General features: G+C 43.6%; 2 protein-coding genes across 2 annotated transcripts; both read left to right on the top strand.

Moving 5' to 3' along the window:
* The first annotated feature begins 2,609 nt into the window (after nucleotides 1–2,609).
* Nucleotides 2,610–6,136, top strand: LOC133922667 (probable protein phosphatase 2C 10). Its single transcript, XM_062368083.1, has 8 exons — nucleotides 2,610–3,060; nucleotides 4,187–4,314; nucleotides 4,447–4,545; nucleotides 4,630–4,788; nucleotides 5,014–5,100; nucleotides 5,190–5,281; nucleotides 5,481–5,555; nucleotides 5,639–6,136. Exons 1-8 carry the CDS (start codon nucleotides 2,888–2,890, stop codon nucleotides 5,825–5,827), a joined length of 1,002 nt encoding a protein of 333 aa, XP_062224067.1. The 5' UTR covers nucleotides 2,610–2,887; the 3' UTR covers nucleotides 5,828–6,136.
* A 13,535-nt stretch (nucleotides 6,137–19,671) lies between these two features.
* On the top strand, nucleotides 19,672–20,843 carry LOC133920709 (putative homeobox-leucine zipper protein HOX26). Its single transcript, XM_062365309.1, has 2 exons — nucleotides 19,672–20,101; nucleotides 20,281–20,843. Exons 1-2 carry the CDS (start codon nucleotides 19,706–19,708, stop codon nucleotides 20,584–20,586), a joined length of 702 nt encoding a protein of 233 aa, XP_062221293.1. The 5' UTR covers nucleotides 19,672–19,705; the 3' UTR covers nucleotides 20,587–20,843.
* The last annotated feature ends 352 nt before the right edge of the window (nucleotides 20,844–21,195 follow it).

Below are 21,195 nucleotides of genomic sequence, written 5' to 3'. Positions count from 1 at the left end.
TCATCCAAAAATCCGATGGAAAAAAAAAGATGAGGAAAAGAGCACGTACATTGCGCCAGTGGCGGATCCAGTGCCACAACGTTGGGTAGACATCAGATTAGACTTTTCCTTTTTTTTCATTTTTCTTTAGATGAATCGTTGGCTAGACCATATACTAAATCAAAATTAGGTCAGATCATAAGGTAATCTCAGACCCACATAGACTACCTTTTGGATCCACCACTGTGTTGCGCAGGTTATTCTTTACATGATTGTTAGGGCTAGATATACTCTTATAACTATACTTAGTCTTATTCGACGAAGGGAACTTCAATAAAGGCAGCGGTTGAAAGCTGTCGCCGAGGTTTCGACGGGCGCAACTTTAATATAATCGTTACAGCAGAGTTTGAAGGTTACTGTTGTGGCTCTCCGAAGTCAATAATTTATTCTTATCTCAACTTAGATGCTGTAGCTAAACTCTTGAGAGCTAGGACGATATTTTAACCTAGGTATCCTGTATAGCCCTTTTAATCTGTGTTCGCGGATGGTGAAAGATGTCTCATGATTACCATAGTAGAAATAGGCGTGAACGAAGTCATCATGGCCGCAACCTCTCTGGACGGAGGTGTAGTCATCACGGCCTCGTACAACGCGAGACGTGTCCGTGCCAGGTGCCATCCTCGAGGATTACACGTAACCGGGAGCGAGATCCAACGAGGTCGGTTGATGGATCTTGCAAGGAAGCGTCACATGTGCCCTCCATCATCTCTGACTCACAGTGAGGTCTCGTTCTTAGTGAGCTATAGAAATTCCGCAACGGAATAAATTACCAGTGAGACGGAGACCTCGCCGTCCAGGCATCGACACGCACGAAACAAAATAAAATAGACCTAGGTACAGGCGCGTCGTTCGTTTTTATTTCTCCGGAGGAACGCGTAGTTCATTTTCTTTTTATTTTTTTAAAAGAAAAACGCGTTGCTCGTCTGTCCGGCAGATTCATTAGCCAGATACATCGCGAATCACGCTGCAGTGATACCGTGTATGGATAGTTAAGATTTTAAGAGTACTGTTGACGGAGGAGAATATCTTTTACGAACCAGTACGGTGATAACATACTTATACGGATAGCTTAAGTTTAGAGAAAAAGAACATTAAATATATTGATCATCAAAAAATTTCTCTCCTAATTTAGTGATCAGTGGTCAGTATTTGTAGTGTTATTCAATATAAACGTACAAATATATCTCTATAGAAATAACAGCATAAGTTACTGTCATACTGCAGAGTCTAGGATCGATCAAACTTACACAGTCTGAGCTCTGATAAAAATAATTTTATCTCTACCTAGAGGATATTATCTATTATAGCAAATACAATAGTGCAAGCAATAGTAAGGGTGTGATGCTGAGTTGGTCATCATTTGCGACATGACGTCGCACTGTCCTGTGTATCAGGATAGCCTCCGCTTACAATGGCATTAATTGTCGATCATTTCGTATCAGATGACTGCAGGGGTGTCCTTTCTTTACTGATATTTTCTCCAGAGGCTAGCTACCTCTGCTACTTGGAGAAGGAGTGGGCTAATGAGCCCTTATGATCTCCAGAGGTTTAATCCTAGTGAGGACCTCGGAGTCTTAGGGCTCTGAAGTGGCTCCAGCCGGTGACTTCTTGGTCATGCTTGTGAGCTAGGGTATTTCTCCCAACAAGTATCAATTTGGAGATTGGCGCGACCGGTAAGACCCAACTGCAATGACTCGTTTATAAGTTAATATATTTGTCCTCTATTATCTTAGTAATTGGCCAATAGAAAAGCCTCATTTTTCTCTCAAGTCCAAAAATTATCACGTTAAGCATTATACGAGCCCGAATCGTGTATTCAATGACAAATGACCAAGGCGGATCCAATGAAAAAGAGAAACCACGTCAATCTATACGGCCACCAACATTATCGGTAGGATGGGATGTAGGCGTAACTGCACCGGGCTTGAACCCAGTAGCTCGAGGTTGTGATGTCAGCTAGGCGACGGAGTAAGACGTAGTCGGTAGATCTCTAATAGTGGAACCACAACCTCTGACAACGGTAAGAAATACTGATGAAACTATTGATCTACAAAATAATACACTAAAGTGAAATAGTACAGGAGGGTACGCGCTATACTACACCGCACTGAGCTTGAACCGTGTAGATCAAGTTTGCGGTGTTAGGAGGATGACAGAGAAAGACGCACCTAACCATGTAGATAATGGAGCATGAACTCCTAACCTAAACAAACTTTGTTTCATTGGAATAGCAAAGAAAAAAGAGAGTGATTGCCTGTCAAGCAGAATCTACGTTAAATAGAGAAAAAGATGACAATAATTCCAAAACAGATGAAATATATTGTTTTTTTTTAAGGTAAGATGAAATATATTGTTATGGTAAGCTCAAGTTTGAGTTATGTTCTTCAACAAGCAATCATAGTATGAACATAATGGAGAGTGATAGTAAGGTAAAATAAATTTGTGATAAAATTAAGATGTTAGTTTACTAAATATAAAGACCTTGACTTAGGAACAACAACACCACAATGTCAAAGTGTAACTGAGCCTATAAATACAGCGAGCGGAAGAGAGAAGAAGGAGAGGTGTCCTGCTCTGCTCTGGGATACACGCAAAAGCAAGGGAGACACTGAACTGAATCGGGGGACGTTGACCAGGTCTCGTCGCGATACCCGCCACGTCAGCCATCCGCCGATCATTCTCATCCACTCCCGACTCCTCCCCTCCCTTTCCTCAAAGCCTCCCCTCTCCTTCCCTTCCCCAACACTCCCCCCCCCCCCCCTCTCCTCTCTCCTCTCGCGTCGCGACCTGTCCTGCTGTCCATCCATTTCTTCCCCTTCTTCCTCCTGCCTGTCTCCCTCCTCTTTTCATGCGTGAGAGGTCGTCGGGGCCTCTAACTGCTGCGCACCTCGCGTCGTTGCTGTTGTTCTTGGTCTTCTTCTTGCTCGCGAGGCGGGCGTCCTGTTGGTGCCGGGAGGACACGGAGAGGGCACGCATGGGGCTCGCCGGTGACGGGTCTCCGGACAGCGGAGGCCACCTCAGGTGATCTTGTCTCCTTGGTTCTAATCCGTTTATTCGGTGCAATTTGATTTTCATTTTTTTTTTCTTTGGTTGACTTCGGCGTGAATTTATTTTAGCTTTTTACGATGTTCTGGTGCCTTGGAGGGAAGATCCATGGTTGCAGCGATGAGTAGTACTTGTAGTCTGTGTTTATTTCTTAGGTGATCTCGTTTTGAATCCCAGGAAAATTTGACAGCAGACATGAGCAGAAGCGCCAGCCTATCAATTGGATCTGTCCAATTTCTAGTGCTGATTTGTGTTAACTGGTTTAGTGATGTTGATGAAGATGGAAAGGTTGTGAGTTGGTGCTTTAGGATCAGGAGTTCTTCTTTGGGCTCTGGCTGCAAGGATTCTATTCTTTCTTTTGATGATTGGACGAATGCTTTTTTCTGCTTACTGTGCGTAACTGATCTTTTGGTAGCATGTATTTACTACTAAGTGAAATAATGATGAAGAGCTTGCAGTACTGATACTAAACCATCAGGATCTGTTAAGATTTTGGTCTGATCCAGTCTGTGTAGAAGCATTTTCATGTTTCGCTAGCCAGTTAACCTTCCTCACCGGTGCCTGATCTAAGTCCCACTAACTTCCTCACCGGTGTCTACAAGTTTGTCTCTTTTTTTGTGGCATATTGTCAACAAGTTATGCTGTTTTATATTTAAGATACTTTACTGTGTAAGATAACAAGTTACAGTAATGTGTTAAGTGATATTCTAAACTGAAACAGAAAGAAAAGGTTTTGTTATTTTGATGAACTTGGTGGGAAAAGAGATGTTGAAAATTTTCACCAATCTTGTCTTTTCACATAGTAGAGCACGCAATTTTCCCTATACCTAAATAGATTTCTCAAGGAAAAAAGATGTTGAAATTTTTCACCAATCTTGCCTTTTCACACAGTAGAGCTCGCAAATTTCCTAACATGTAAATAGATTTCTTAATGTCATAGGAAATTCTTTGTACTGGATTCCTCCTTATATAATAGCCTGTAATACTGCCAGCAGTAAATGTAGTAGATGGTGTATTTTATTTCACTGGAAATGCTTTGTACTCAATTCCCTAAGTTTGAATTCACAGTTCGCTAACAGAACATTTCCCTTTGCAATGACAGTGAAAATGGCCGGTTCAGTTATGGATTTGCAAGTTCTCCTGGGAAAAGAGCATCAATGGAGGATTTTTATGAGGCAAGAATATATGAAATTGATGGAGAGAAAGTTGGATTGTTTGGCGTATATGATGGTAAGTGTTGCCTAGTGACTTTAAAAGTAGTATCGATTCTTTTGGTCTCCATAGTGTCAGCACTCTTTGATCAAGTTGATATTTTGAGTCGTAATTTGTATAGTGAATTAGTATAGTTTTTTCTTTCTTTAGGTCATGGTGGAGCTCGAGCAGCTGAATATGTCAAGCAGCACCTTTTCAGCAATTTAATCAAACATCCAAAATTCATCACTGATACCAAGTCTGCTATCGGTATGCATGTATCAATTCTTGTGGGCTGAATACTTCCACACAGCGAGAGGGGGATCATGATATCCGTTTATTGTTTCTCTGCAGCTGAAACATACAACCACACAGATTCAGAATTTCTGAAAGCTGATAGTAGTCAGACTCGAGATGCTGGCTCAACTGCTTCGACAGCTATTATTGTAGGTGATCGGTTGCTTGTTGCAAACGTTGGAGATTCTAGAGCAGTTGTTTGTAAGGGAGGGGAGGGTAAGTCTATTGTGTTTGTAACATATAACATGTTACAGTGTCCTATTTCCTGTACTTTCACTTCCATCAGAAACTTTCAAACTATTATATGCTGTGTCTTTTCCTGGTCGAGCTTTCCCCCATAGGCATATCGATATTTGACATTAACTGCATAACAGGATTCCAAGTTAATTGCACTCCACTTATATTAGACACTTATGATGTTTTCCCCATCTTGACCTGCAGCTATTGCGGTTTCAAGGGATCACAAGCCTGATCAGTCAGATGAGAGACAACGAATTGAGGAAGCCGGGGGCTTTGTGATGTGGGCTGGTACTTAACATGGTTCCTCTGAAACTCTCTTGTTTTAATATTTATTGGTTACTACTATTTATACTGTTTGACTCTTGAAAACTTTGTAGGGACTTGGCGTGTTGGTGGTGTTCTTGCTGTTTCTCGAGCATTTGGTGATAAACTCTTGAAGCAATATGTTGTTGCTGATCCAGAAATCAAGGTTTGACTTCTTCATTTTGTTTTGTTTTGTTTTGTTTTGTTATTGAGTATTTGAATGGTGTTTCAAAAAAATATCAAGGCTTGTCCCAAGAGATATATCATGAGTTATGTGCTTGCAAAAGTATCTTGTATCATCACAGGTGTTTATGCATGTAATAACGCTGTAGCCCCTCTAAAGATTTCCTTGCTCCTACTTACAGGAGGAGGTGGTCGACAGCTCCCTTGAATTCCTAATCCTTGCTAGCGATGGACTCTGGGATGTTGTCACTAATGAGGTACCTTCAAACATGACTGAAATATTTTGTTGAGACTTCGGATATTCTGCTACTGGCATATCTTTCATTCAAATATTTCCCAGGAAGCTGTTGCCATGGTGAAGCCTATACATGACCCCGAGCAAGCAGCAAAGAGACTTCTCCAAGAAGCTTGCCAAAGGGGAAGTTCTGATAACATCACAGTTGTCATCGTGCGCTTCCTGGATGGAATGACCGGAGATGGATCGGGTGAAGAGAAAGAGAAAGAGACTGCCAACGATCAAAACTCCTAGTTGCTCTTGTAGAAGCAAGCACACTATTGTCCTGGCTGTTGTATCTGATGCTCGAAGTAGATGCGCTCCTGTTCCGCGGAATCTGTCTTGCCCCGAATTTCATCTTGATTTTGTTCATGCTCCTGGCCTACCTATTTGTGTTGTCACAGTATGATCCAAGGTGAACTTTCCTTTTTTAAGCTTTGTAATGTAGCTTTCTGTGCTGTTGATTCAAGAATCATGCTAAAGATTTTGTAGCAGTAAGTGCATGTAAAACTGTCAAACGATTTGAACAAAGTTGTAACACTGCCGTACGTAGCAATCTCCCTACATTTGCTTTGTGCCCCTTGTTGTCTTTTGACGTCTCACACCTGAATGGGGTCCATCAGCTATTAAGATGCTGTGAGCGTCTCTGCAACCAAATCAAATCATATCAGAATGTCACTAGTTCTACATTTGGCGCAGATCCAGGATCCAGAACTACAGTGGGTGTATGTCAACACAAAGGGATTTGGTCAATGGATGTTGCTATTCTCTCTGGGCTTGAACATATCATTGATCATTTGCTGTTCTACATACTTGAGTTGCCACTTGCTAAACTGGCTTAGCTAGCCTCCTACACAAAGGGCTAGACAATCAGCAATACTCCAGGTACGTGCCAAGGCACTCCGACTCCGGCAGCACAGTTGGTGGAGGGTTCAATGCTTCCATCTGCGAGACGATAGGCCACCGATCTGCGCACTGCCGGTCCTCTCATCCAAGTTGAAGCCCGGGTTGACGGTGTTGGCGTCGATGGCCGGGAACATCTGAGGGGACGCGGAGAGCGCACGGTGGAGGCCGATGGCCGGGAGAGGTCGAGGCGGCCGGCAGGAGTCGTCTTTCCGGCGTCCAAATTGACCCGGTGCACCTTATCTACGTCCTCTTATACTTGCCATCGGCACCACGGACTCGGCATGTCATACGGTGCGCCAGCATCAGGTTCCCGCCATTGTACACCAGGCGCACGGTGTCCGCCATCCTGCTGAATTTTCTGGCCACCGCCAGCCGCGGCGGCTGGCTGGTCGTGTCCACCGTCGTGACGCCGTCGGAGGAGACGACGCCATAGAAGCGGCCCGCAAAAGAGATGGTGGGCATGAGCAGCTTAGAGCGTGTTTGGTTCCTCTGCTCCGCTTGTGCAAGTACCGATGCATACAGTCGCAGGTGTGAGATGCATGTTTGGTTGGCTGGACTGCTCGCTCGCGCTTGCATCCGTCCGTGCCGGCGCATCACCCCAGCCTGGCTCCGCGCGTACGCGGGATTCTGCCGTATCCGCCAGATCTGTTTGGAACGGTGTAAATTTACTGTACATATGAATTTTTTTATTTAACTCTCGATTTTATTTAAGGGTACAAGAGTGGTTCAAAAATTCTAAATATTTTCATGAGCGAACTAGAGCTCACTAGCAACCTATTTTAATTAGTTTGATTCAAAAAACCTAAGTTAATATTTAATTAAAATTCTTCAAAAATCATAAAAAATCACTAATATTCTTATCATGTGATCTACTAATTTATAAAAATATTTTCAACCTTAGGTTATTTAGGTAAAAAGTGAGTTCCTTTGTATTACAACATATACTTATACGGGCAACCAAACACAATCTCTTCTCAATCAGACTGGACATATACAGCCAACTAAACAGATCCTACTATATCTCCTCAATCTAGCTCAACTCAACCTGGATAAAATATACTGGCAGCTGAGGGCATTCGGGAAAACAAACAGACCTTAGTGTCGGTCTTGACCAGCACCCAGCACTCATCGCCGTTGGAGCTGGAATGGCTCTCCAGATGGGTGGGCTGTTCCGGCCCTTTCCCGATGGCCGATGCAGTAGACTTTCCTGCACCCAGCCCAGAGTCCTTGGGAGGCTGGATCGGTAGCTATATAAGGGACTCCGATTCCCATACGGTATTTTGATTTCGGTCCGTATAAGACTGGGGTGGGCCCTGGCCACGTTAGGCACACAAATTTGACCCGAGAGTAACTTCACTAGTCTGAAGCCCGGCCTGGTTATTTTGGTCCTCCTTCAGCATGAGTATGATGCTCCTGATAATTTTTTATTTTTATTTTTCAATATTTGTAAAAATACACGGTTATTTCAAAATATTGCATATCTAGTCTACCGTCGGCTATTGAAGAGTGACAACAAGGTGTCATCCATCCAACGGATGACACATTATGGAGCTCACAGCACAACGGTCAGAAATTAAATACCTTGGCTGACGTGATGTCCACGTCAACATATCGTCCAAACAATAGACGACAGTAAAGGTGTCACCGTTAGAAGTGTGGCAGGGCTCTGTTGGGCCCACTGAAAAGGTGTCAACTATTCAATATGCGACATCTTTTCACATACACGGTATAAGGTTGGATTTTTAGTCCAAAAGCAAAAGTCAGGTCACAAAACTTCAAAAGCATGCAACAACAAAAGTCCAAAAACATGTATATGTGTGTGACACCTTGCTGTCTCCCTCCAAACGAGTGATGATAGCCTAGATGTGTATATTTTGAAATGATTGTGTATTTTTGTAAATATTGAAAAATAAAAAAGATCATGCTCCTGATCCAAGAAATGGTAAGTTCAGTGTTAAGCTAACTCGCGATAGGTTTGAGCGAGTACTCTTTTCTAAGAAGCCCAGTATAACTGTCACACCCTAAAAATTATAACCTAGTCATCAAGCATGCAAATGCATCATGGTATTATGTTTATATTTTTGGTTTTGTTTTTAGTGTTCAAAACTCTTTGAAATAGTATGTCATTAAGCAACTTGCATTTTTCACCATATACTTATGAGTGGGAATCACTTTTGAAGTAGTTTAGATGGTACAAAACCATTTGGAAAAGGTAGGGGAAAAGAAATAGTAAAAAAAAAGGAAAGAAGAAAGAACTTATTACACGTGGGCTCAGCATACGGTTTGATCGGGCCTACCCACAGTCTGACCGCCAAGACTCAGAACGCCACTCAAAGACCCCCCCCCCCCCGACCAGCTCACTCACTCACTTTCCACTCCACTCAAAATCAAGAGAGAGAGAGAGAGAAGTACCACCTCAACCACCGCGATACCTAGAGATTGACGAAGAAGGCTTCTCCAAGCTTCCCTAAGCCTCCCCAAGCTTCTCCTCACCGTAATCTTCACCGGAGAAGCTTCCCACATGTCTTCTTCCACCTCAAGGCTGAATTTCACTTTGGAGTTCAATCTCCAAATCGAATCCTCCATAGAGTTAGTCAACCCTCTAGGAAGCTTCTCCACACGAAGGTGAGACATCCTCGACCATTTTTCCATTATCCCTGAGCTCAAATTGATCCTCATTACCTTAGACCCAAGTTCAACCCTTAGCCATAGACGTCATTCGTGGGGTCCTCGAGTTTGGCCCCGTACATGTTGCACAAACCACCAAATATGAACTCTCATAGCCTTATAAAGTGTTTTGATACCACCCTTAGTCGAAAGCATCGTCGGAACCTTCACCAGGGACCTCACCGAGGTGCTGCTGGACAGGCCCAGCGGTCCAACCGTCGGGTTGGGACTTGGCCGATTAGAATCAAGTTCAGACTCCATAGCCAGGAGTCTGACTGCCAAGAGTCTGGTCTAATTGCCATAGCTACTTAGTACCATTTTCTTCTCTATCCGACCCCCACAGTCTGATCATCACCCCACCCGATATGATTGTCAGCTACTCAGAACCCAGTAAGCTTAAGTTGTCTCATGCGATGTTTAAACATTTTCTAGTCCAATCGATCAAGCATTCTTTTGCAAATATTTTTATGACATGATATATTGCATCTCGTTCCTGATCATGCATCATAAAGCATATCTCTTAGCTCATTATTTTCTTTATTCAATGCGTTGTTCCATTGGTCAGAGAGTGACATGTTGATGCTTCAAGACGTTGAGACTGATACCGAACCAGAAGTGTACGTGAGTGAAGCATCAAAAAACCAAGGCAATCATCTATGCATACTTTACTTTTACTTTGAATCTTGTGATATCTAATTTTGATAAATTGTCACTATATGTATCTCATGTATATTTAGCGAGTCGATGTCGGAATTTATGGTAGATCTTAATTGTTGCATTGTCCTACATTGATATTATCTCTTGATCCATTGTAACCCGGTGTGTCATTATGAAATTGTCAAACTTAAAGAACCCAATGTGCTTAGCAAGCTTAGATCACCGGTAGAAGTCGAGCGATGAAGCGTTCCATCGTTCGCGAGATATAGGGCTTATTTACTATCCACAATGAAAAAGATGTTGGGATAAATAGTTGGTGAAAATGATGCGATGTGAGCAGTGTTAGAGGCAGGTCGGGAGAGGAACCTAGATACCATATACCGCTTGCATCGATTAAGCACCGACTATTATTTGTTGTTGGCAAGTATTTTTCGTATTTTTCACATATTCAATAAATATACAAATAAGCAGATTATCATACGCAATGCTAACACTTGACTTGTGGCCCTATGACGGGTAAAACGATTGAGGAAAAGCAATATGGTGGGGAGACGGAGGTGTCTGGGATATGCTCACGTTAACCCCAGTGCTATAGGGACAAATGCATGTGAATAGTTCTGGGTATGAGAAATATTCTTGGGAGCTAAGTGGATGGACCTGAGTCATGTGGATAAAGATGAACCCTGTAGGGTGTAAGATTAATTCGAATTGTCGCGCTCTCAGTTATGAGCATGTTTATATCTATCTGCATCAATCGTAAAATTTCGAAGTTAGGTTGTATATGGTATGTTGAGAAGTGACTCGAGTATGTCTATGTTGAGAATAGCAAGTTCTTGAGTTGGTTATATTTATACTTATGTTCTCATGATACGATAGCAAAGGTTTTGAGATATGTTAGATGCTCATACTTGTGAGTCAATAAGTTATTTTTACATATAAATTTATTTAATCTTATGGTCGACTCCTTGCTATTTATTTCAAATGTATAATCTTTAGAGTCATATTATTATATGTACCCACTATGAGTAAGTCTTGTGAGTAACTTCGTACTCATGTTGTTATCGTTGAATTTTTGCAGATGAGAATGAATTAGTGTATGGCTACTTCATGCCCACCAATGCCGGCGACGGGGAAGAATAGTGATGGGCTACTCGTGGTGACGCGGTGGTGACTTAGGACAAATGACGCCACATCATTTATTGTTTATGGATGTTATTCCGTTGCGTAGTAATGTTAACATGCTAGGATATGACTTATTGTATTTTATTTCTTCTAGCATTTATTGATGTTACGTTGAGAGCTGAACTTGTTTAAATAACTCTCATCCTTTAATTCTAGCAAGTATTACTTTAAAATGTTGAACTTGTAATGGCTTAAAGACTTTTAATATATTTATATTATTCGCTCTTTATTACGTCCTGATATGATGAAGCTTGTTGTAAAGGTGTGTATTTCGATTTTAGTATAAAACATGTACTAGGTCTAGATTCGCCTTAACCATTTGTGGATACGATTATTGCTATGAGACGTGGGTTAGTACGTGCCATGTCAAGAAACGAGTATGTGCTAGTTCTCATCTTAATGGACGATCGTCCAAATTGATTAATTTGAATACAATTTCGACGGTTCCTTACAACAACACGTAGACATACGTACATACTCATATCACCACATGCATGCACTCATATAACGCCTACTGAAAATCAGAGATGTAGAGCTTAAAGATTGACAAAGTCATCATAGATGTCTTGCTGTCAACGGATACATCGCATATGACTGAAAAAAATTCCATCTTATTAAAACATACGTAAGAAGAAAATCTGAAATTTAATCCTTAATGAATATATAGATTTACAACCAACTCCACTAAACAATCAATCCAAGGTTTGGTTTTCGAACCAAGCGAGTACTTAGTATGGATATGATGGCTAAGATCGATTCGGTTTAGTAGAAACCAAACCTAACTTAATCTTGCCGATCTGGTTAATTATTTTGAATAATAAAACATGGTTGAATGGAGCTGTCAGCACGAGTAACGCGAATGACTATCTTGAGCTTGCCGACTCGGTTTCCTACACCTTTGGGTTTTCTTTTTCCACGGTGGTAGCTGGGAAGAACGTCGCCGAGGCGTCTCACACGCTTGCGCGCGCGCTCACGACCGCGCGAGAGCCCGTACACGTGTGGCGCGGCTCTGTACGCTCGTCCTTTCGCGCCAAGCCACGCATCGAATTCAGGCGAAGCTGGGCAGGTGAGATGGACTCGGCCTCCCCTTGCCGAGTTCCTATTTCGCGACAGGCCGGGCATGCAGGCTAAGTTCTGGAACTAATAATTCTGGAAGCGGGTATTTTTAGTTTTAAGAATTTATAAAATTAGAGCTATAGATACATTAAAAATATTTAAGTGAGTTATTTTATTTCTATTAGTCACGTGCATATGCTTCGCACTGTAACACGGCAGCGCGCGGGAAGTAAGCCCGCACGGGAGCGCCCGGGAGTGTGAGCGGGAGCGCGCGCGGCAAACAGGCCCACACGGGAGCAGCCGCGAGAGCGTGCGCGGTAGGCGAGCTCACGCAAGAGCACGTAGGAGCGTGGGCGTGGGATGTGGGTCCACACGGGGGAGCGGAGCGAAACACGGGCATCGGAAATACCGAAAACAAAACACATACGAGCAGAACAGGAACCACTACGTATTTTTTATAGTAAAGATTTTAATATAACATATAGACTTAAACCGTCATGTCTTAATATACAAACTCAAGATCTTAGATAGAGCTAATAGTTAATAAAGCTCTGCTAAACATAGCCTAACATACGGCTCATACGGCGCTTCGATTCTCGTTTCAATCTCAATTCCTTTCACATCGATCGATTGATCCATCTTTTTTCTTAAAATTTCCCCTCTATGCTTGGCTGCGCTGTTCAACAAAAGATATGCTTGATTGCACTGCTGCTCCTGGTGTGTCAAAAAATCTCAATAATGATATTCGTGATGGCCATTCACGAATGTTATGTTATGTCATTGTCAGGAGATCTTGACGAGTTCAAGGAATCGATAATAATATCTATACTTTAGGCTAAAAAATATTTTTACTTTTCCTGGCAACATTTGAATCATCTGCATGCATTTGCTGGGACTCGTCTACACTCGATCGAACTAGTTATTAGGAGATGTCGTCTTCCTTGACTGAAGCAGTGAATGAAACGGCGACGGGGGAGAGAGGCTTAACCTTAGTCAAAAAATTGCTCTACACAAGTTACTACCACACCGCTATCAATTGGTCAATTGTTATATTTTCCATTCCACAATCTCTGATGCAAGATTGCCAAGACGTCCTTTAATTTCCTGCAACCACATGCGATTCACTAATCATACGCTTGGAAGCTTGTTGTTAGTATTAGCTAGGCGGCTGCTTCTGAGCTCCGACATTGACCGTGGCACATGCACACAAAACACCTAGGATATGCCAACCATCTCTTAGTGTGGTATAGTGGTAAGTGTACAATTTCACTTATCAAGATTTAAATCTTGGTGACTACGATTTACACGTAAACGAGTGTTTTTAATGATTTTATTTATAGGTTTGTGATAGGTGAGCACTCTCAGAGGAAATTAAGTTTTTGCCATGGCAAAAAATCATCTCAATAGGATCAAAATCGTTGCAATATGTACATATCACAACAACTTCAAAATCGTTGTCAGCCGTTGCAAGTAGTAGCGTGCTCTAAAGTTTTTGCAATATTTTTTGTTTTGTTGTAATAATTGCTTGTTACCACAAAATCAACATGGCAATAGGCTGCATTTACAATGCCTATTAGTGTGGCAATAAAAATAAAATCATGGCAATAAAGTCACTATTGCAATTATATTAGTTTATGGTAATAAAATCATTGTAAATTAAAATTATGATAATTTTATGGTTGGTTTCGTTGCTATAAACAAGAGTCTAACCTAAGACCTTGTAGTTGTGCACAGAATATTTTACCACCACACTAAAACTATTATTTATGTATAGAATGCAGATAATAATATTTTGACATCTCTCTTAAAAGATGGAATGCATAGAAAATGTGGGTATGGTTATAAATTGTGGCAATAGTTCTTTTATACTGCAACGATTCTTCACTCATGGCCATAACAAATCTATATTGTAATCAATTTATGAAGTATGCCATATTAATATATCATTGCTTTATAAAAGTTCTTATTACCGCAACAAAACAAAGTGTGGCAATAAAAATGATATATTGCCAAAAAACAAAAACTATCACAACAATTTCAAATTGTGGCAAAATAATCAACTTAATACAACGATATATTTTTCTGTTGCAATATATAGCAAACTCTTGCAACGAAAATTGAAAATATGACAACACTAGAAATTCATAACAATTTAGTCAACTTATTGCCATAGAATTTCTAATCGTGGCAATATCAGTAATATATTGTTGCTATATGTTTCGTGGCAAAAGATTATTTTCTTATAGTGGAGTGTGGTGTTTGTGCGTGTGCATGACCTTGTAATCGAAAAAAAAACACATACGACATATATAATTCCCGAATTGCCGATTCACATATATCAGAGAGATTATATATATACGGACTCTCACTAGGACTCAATGAGAGGTGTTAATCATGTGTGCCGGCCGCAAGCGATTTTGTACCATCTTGACATGATACACCCCTTGGTTTATTTTTGAAGACTATACTTGTACATGTATGCAAATTTTGATCAACCGTGGGAACATATGCATCATGTGGCATAATACCCATGAGCACGTGTTTGAATAGTCCAGGTTGCTTCTGCTCCAAGGGGCTGCTTGGTTATGGGTCAAAGAGCTAAACCAAATTTTGGTGGTGGTTTGAAAATTTGGTCTCTGTTTGATTTATTTAAGACTAAAATTTGATTATGTCTTGAAAAAATTTGATCGGTCAACTTTTCTATAGTGTTTCTGGTAAATTTTGAGTGGTCAAATCGTCCATCAAAATTTTTAGTCAGCTAAATTTTAGCTTTGCCTTAAAACAAACACCATGACTAAAATTTAGTATTAGTCTAGTTTAACCTCTAACCTCTAACTAAATTTTAATTTAACCTGTTAAAATAAAAAAAACCAAACAACCTCAAATTCAACAGCAGCATGCACTAGATAGGCCGTACGAGAAGTCAAGCCCCCCTAATACTGTACGATGCTGGACCAGTGTGAGTTCATTTGAGTCTCAGGAGAAGGCTAGGGATGACAGGAGCCGGGGTCCACAGCTTCGATACGTATATCTACCTACTCACTGACGTTTGCATCCTAGATAATATAGTTGACTGGTAGTACTAGGATCAAATCGACTACCTATCAAGTTTACTTGCTATGCTGATCGATTAGGTTTTCTTAATAATCTAATATTCTCCTCTCGGTCCGTATAATGCATGCTTTGACGATTTCCTTAGCGTAATTAACCTACGCTTCCTTTCAGTGACAAAGCTCATCGGTTTTGATCTAAATCCAACGAAACTTCTCTTTTATCTATCACGTTCATGATCATGTTCATCTTCTCCACCACGTGCAACTAGCAGTAACACATTTGTCTACCATTTATCTCCTCCATCTCTAGTGATGTCCCTACCAATCTACTCTACTCTCACACTGTACTAACACTTCATTCGAGCTCCCCGACTCACTTAGTATTGGCTCATCTGATAGTCATATGTCACCCACTGCTAGTGGCGTCCCTACCACCTCACTACCCAACCATACCCCTACGTGCGCCCATCACCACCGTCAGTCTAAACCTAGCAGGAGAGACATCCTTATAGAACCTTTATCACAAGGACTATCGTATGTTCACATATATTTACACCATGATCTGAATTCCCTGGAGATTTCATACACCTGAACTCTAATAAACATGCTATAATACACATGCGGTCTAATCATACGGAGTCTTAATTAGTTCTACCAACGACGTAGGTATGTATGTGTAATATCGAATACGTGATCATCGAGAGATGCTGGCCGTGTCAGCGGAAACGGCGGTGTGTCGCGGACATTGACTTGTACTCCTCGTGCGACAGTTTCCGCACACGTGAGGTCACGCACGCATGCGCGGGTCGACTCCGTTCCGAGGCCGGCCGGCGTGCTAAGTCGCACGGTCCATGCAAGCGTGTCGGCATATGATCGGGGAAACGACCATATATAGTATTATCAAAGTGCGTGAGGCTAATGATTTCTTTCTACATGATTAAGACGGTTGGTTGTGACCCGTTGTAGTTCACGTGGCAGCATATACATGTAGCCTATTTTCCTATTACAAGAGGAGGAGGAAGAAGAGAGCATACTCACCGGGTGAACGTCGGCCACTGGAACGGGGCATATCGTCGATCGATCTCCATCCGTCTCTTTGACATGGATTTGTGGCGGCTCGGTCAGGCTAGGCCCGCAATGCCGTTCAGATGCATGCATTCTTAATGAAGGAGTAGGTGATGACTCAAGTATCTATGTCTAATGATATATATATGAATCTTGTACATACATTTACACGGGCGAAATTGACCAGAACTTCATGCAGTTTCTATCCTACCAATATCTTGCGTGCATATATTCCCTCCGTTTTAAAATAATTATTAATTCTACTATTCAAACTTTGATAATATATTTTAATCAAATATATATATAAATAGCTCTAACAGCGTAATATTTATAAAGTTCATTATATGATGAACCTAACAATACTGTTTTTATTTTACTTTATCAAAGTTTAAACAGTAAAATCATCCGTGACAAGTATTTTGAAACGAAGAAGTACATACGTGCATGTATGCATGGTACCTTTCCCGTCTCGCTTGCCGTGCAACGATATATAGCAGCCAAGTTACGTGTCACTGCTCCTTCAAATACTGTAGATCGGTGGCACGTTCACACATGCCCTTTGACCTGACGGCTCTTAGCGGCCAGCAGGAGATCAGTTTTCCTCGCTGACGTGTTGGGAATCCCAGGCGCGTGTCAAACTGTCAACCAACCAGCGCTTGCTCACACGTACTACAAGCCACCTGCATGCATGCCACGTCAGCTCGTAGAACACTCCTGCATGCATTCGAGTAAACCCAGCTACCTACCAACGCACACTAGTACGGCCGGCGATCGATCGATCGATCGAGTTGCGTGTTGGTCAAGTCAATCGACCGATCCATCATATCGTGTCAACATGGCACACACATTAACCAATCACTCGATAATCTTGTTAATTCTCTTTACGAGAGCGCCTTAGTCTAGAATCACATGCCTGGCCTAAGTGTAGTAGATTTTGATTAATTTGTCCTTCACCTCGTACTTACGTTTGCCCTGACGATTGGAAAAGCTAGCTAACCACTCGTTGCCTTTGACAGTTTGAAGTACACCACGTGCGGTACTCCCTACGTCCAAAAATATAAGTTGGGTTTTATTAGTCCACAAAATAAAGCTGCTTGACGCTTTGTCGTCGGTTTCCCAACACACACGAACCAGCTAGCATTAGCGCTCGACTATTCGTAGTAGCATTTGATCTTGACGACGAAGAAAGAGAAACGAACTTGCAATTGCCCTAGTAGGGGCAGCTGTTTCTATCCTACTCTTTTGTTTTTTCTTCCCAAAAGAACAGTACTAGTGATGTCGATATTATTACAAAAGAATAGAGCTAATTTAATTTATAAGAGAAACTAAGCTCGAAAATCTTAACATCTGCACGGTTGATTAAGGGTCAATCGATGAAAAACACAACGACTAGAGCGCTCGGACAACAAAAATCGAATACCACTGCACACCAGAACAACCAATTGAAGTCCACAATTAGGTCATCGTTGCTAAGCTTGTTGCACTTAAACGGCCAAGCAACTCCGACTTCCCAACACAGATATCAACCTATGACACAATGTCCTACGTCCGCACCCACGGCCACCACATAACAACATCAAGAAAGAGAGCTACAACGTGTCATCGTTGTCGAGCTTGTCGGACGTCTCGACACAACAGCTTCGACGCCATTGCAGCCCTAGAGAACTGGCAGACGACAACTGTGAGTGCCAGCGGACACCAGAACACGGTGTGGGATCCTGCAAGACAACGCATCTAGGGAGGAAATGATGCTCAAACGTCATTGTCCTCCATCTAGACACATACAAGATTTTACCTAAGAGATCCCACGGCGAGGGGAAGGGAGGCGGGGCACCTCCAACCATGCCTCCGTAGAGGAAAGCGGTGCCAACGAGTGTCGTCATCGTCAGCCCAGGCCAAAATCCGGGAAAGGCTTTCGCCCGATGCACCCACACCCCAACCAACGCCCTTAGACACCGCGAGCATACGCCACCCCTAAGCCCTCCACACGCCATGAGGTTCCCCGTGGGCTGGACCGGAGAGAATGAAAGACAATCCAGTAAGGGGAGGAGCCGACATGGCACTGAGGAGCACGGCGCGATCGCACCTGCGTAGGACATCACCTCGGCGCTGCCAACAGGAAGATCCACTGGCACAACATCAAAGAGGACAGGCATCATCAACTCAACCACACACAACGGTGGCCGGCAGGGGCAGAAACACCCATGCTTCATGACATCAACATGGTGACAAGCGGTGACAAAGTGAATGGCTCCGCCAGCCAACAGAGGAGGAGCAGCAGCCAAGCTTCACAACAATAACACGACGACGGGCGACGGGCGATCGGAGGGCAACAACAAAAGCAGGACCACTACAGCAGGCCACCACCAACAGTAGGACCACAACAGGACCAGAGCATGGGGACGGACGATAACAGAGCCTTAGGTCTCCAGTAGCAGAAGGACCACAACAGAGCACGACAGCGAGCACGCAGCGGCGGACGACCTCAAAGAACATCATCGACAGACGCAGCGGAGACAGAAGCACAACGACAGTGTCTGCCCAGTAGGGAATTGCCCACCAAGCTACCACAGCACCTCAACTCGGCGGCGCACCTCAACCCCAACCTCGTAACTGCACAACTACCGCCGCACATCACACAACCGCCCGTCTAGACACCGCACACAGTTGTCGCTAGCACGGGCGTGAAGATCACCCATCTCGGCCCACCGACGCGCAGATCTAAGCGATAGAGGGCGGATCCGGGAGCGAGGACCGGCCACCGGTGCCTACCGACGCGCAGACCAACCAACCGACGCCACCTCCAGCTGCCAGTTGCTGCCACGCATCACCACCGCACGTATGCGGCCATCATGAAGACTCGACACCGGGCGCCACCAACGAAGCATCAATTGTTGGGTGCCGCCACACAGAGCCTGCAGTCGGGCGCCGCTGGATCAAAGACCGGCCTTTGAGACCCGGGCAACAGTGCACGAATTTAGGCTTCAGAGCGCAGATCCGGGCACCAATGACGCCGCCAAACACCACTGTGCGGCTGCACCGAAGAGGAGCAAGATAAAGAAAACCGACGAGAAGAGAAGTGGAGGGGAGAGGAGAAAGGGAGCCGCGACGGTTGCCGTGCCAAGAACCCTTTTAGGGTTGGAGGAGCGGGGCGACGTGGTTGCCTCTGAGTCGCTAGAGGAGGCGACACGAGGATCTTGCTATTTAATATAATAGGTAGCTTTTCTATCAGTTAATATAATAGAAAACTGCCTGTTAATATAACAGCCAATTTTTCTGCAGGTTACGTTTTAGAAAGAAAAAAAAACCAGCTGTTTCCTGTTCTTATTTAGCTTCCCAAGTCCAACCACGGATCAACGTACGTGTACTAATACTAGTAATTAGTCGCGTTAATTAGCAACTTATTGTCTTGGTTAACCCGCACACGAAACCGCGCGCGACCGTGTCCATCGGGTTGGCCTCGGCCACCTATAAAATCCAGCTTCATTGAGACGCTGCTCAGCTCATCAAGCCTTCGCGATCGTCACCAACTCAGTGATCGATCGCCATGTCCAGCCTCACCACGGTTGGCAGTATGGAGGAGTACTCCGTGGAGGAGTTCGACACGCACCTGTCCCTCGGGATCGGAGGGAGCCGGCCGCCGCCGCGGAGGCAGACGGTGCAGTTGTTCGGCGAGGTGTTCTCCCCGCAGGAACACGGTCGTCGTCACCGAGAGCCGACGGCGCCGGCGAGCAGGAGGAAGAGAGAGACTGGTGGTGGTGGTGGTGGTGGTGGTGGTGGTGGTGCTAGGCAGAACAAGAAGACCAGGACATTCCAGGCCGAGGACGGCGATAGCCGGAGCCCGGGCGACGGCGGCAGCGGCGGGAGGAAGAAGCTCCGGCTCACCAGCCTGCAGGCTACGCTGCTCGAGGACAGCTTCCGCGCCCACAACATCCTGTCTCATGTATGCACACATACACACACTCGTTTCGTTCTTTCAATCGAGAAATGCATGCATACATGCTGCATGGTTTATCTTACGATAATTCTTCATTTGCACGTGTTTGCAACTTTGCATGCAAAATTTGTTCGTTTTTTGATCGGTTTGATTCTATCAGAACTAATCTTCTTTCGATTAATCAGGCTGAGAAGCACGACTTGGCGCGGCGGGTTGGGCTGAGCGCGCGGCAGGTGGAGGTGTGGTTCCAGAACAGGAGGGCGAGGACTAAGCTGAAGCAGACGGAGGTGGACTGCGACCTGCTGCGCCGCTGGTGCGACCGCCTCACCGACGAGAACGCGCGCCTCAGGCGCGACCTCGCCGAGCTCCGGGCTTCGGCATCGGCGTCGGCGTCGGCCACGAGGCTAAGCACCGCGGCGGCGATCAGTGTCGTCTGCCCCTCTTGCTGCGACAAGCAGCTCGCCATCGCCACCGCCGGCGACACGGCGTAACTGAATAACTCATGATCAAGCGGTCGAGTTATATTAAATGACGACCATGCACGCATGGAATTCAAAGCAGCGTTTTATTTTCTCTATTTTTTAGATGAAATGGGCTGGTGATGATGATGGTATTTACTACTATTTAGTTAGATACATGCACAAGGTTAATTAATTAGTACAATACAAGCTGTTCGGAGCGGATTCAAACTGACCAATATATGGTTGATGATACACGACCATAAATGATAAGATTGACATTTCTCTAATTTGTTTCTGTGTTCAATTTTGGATTGACATGTTCCCTTTTATAAAGAATATTCTGCTTTTTTGGTTCTAATTTGTATATGTTACCTTTTCTTCTTGCCAAAATGGAGAAAAGATTACACATTTTATGTCACAAGCATTAGTAATCAAGAATTGGCAGACAATGATTGTAAAACATACTACTATTTTACTGCATTTTTTTAAAGCGAAAGGACATATGTTACTGCTTTACTGCTAAAATGGAGAAGGTAGTTGTTCCATGGCGACAGTGGGAGTTCATTTCAGTGGCTAACTTTTGGGCATGAGTGAACGTCTGAACACTGAGCATTTTGGGCCGAGCAACACATGCAAGGC

Source organism: Phragmites australis, chromosome 6, assembly GCF_958298935.1.
Source record: "Phragmites australis chromosome 6, lpPhrAust1.1, whole genome shotgun sequence".
Taxonomy (NCBI): Eukaryota; Viridiplantae; Streptophyta; class Magnoliopsida; order Poales; family Poaceae; genus Phragmites; species Phragmites australis.
Note: the sequence above shows the minus strand (reverse complement) of the source record. Positions and strands in the feature narration are given on the sequence as shown.

Excerpts from the sequence above, each read along its gene's own strand:
- LOC133922667 (XM_062368083.1), top strand. The coding sequence starts at position 2,888 with ATGCGTGAGAGGTCGTCGGGGCCTCTAACTGCTGCGCACCTCGCGTCG. Across the intron at positions 3,061-4,186 it reads GACAGCGGAGGCCACCTCAG|TGAAAATGGCCGGTTCAGTT; the intron begins GTGATCTTGTCT and ends TTGCAATGACAG. Across the intron at positions 4,546-4,629 it reads TGATACCAAGTCTGCTATCG|CTGAAACATACAACCACACA; the intron begins GTATGCATGTAT and ends GTTTCTCTGCAG.
- LOC133920709 (XM_062365309.1), top strand. The coding sequence starts at position 19,706 with ATGTCCAGCCTCACCACGGTTGGCAGTATGGAGGAGTACTCCGTGGAG. Across the intron at positions 20,102-20,280 it reads CCCACAACATCCTGTCTCAT|GCTGAGAAGCACGACTTGGC; the intron begins GTATGCACACAT and ends TCGATTAATCAG.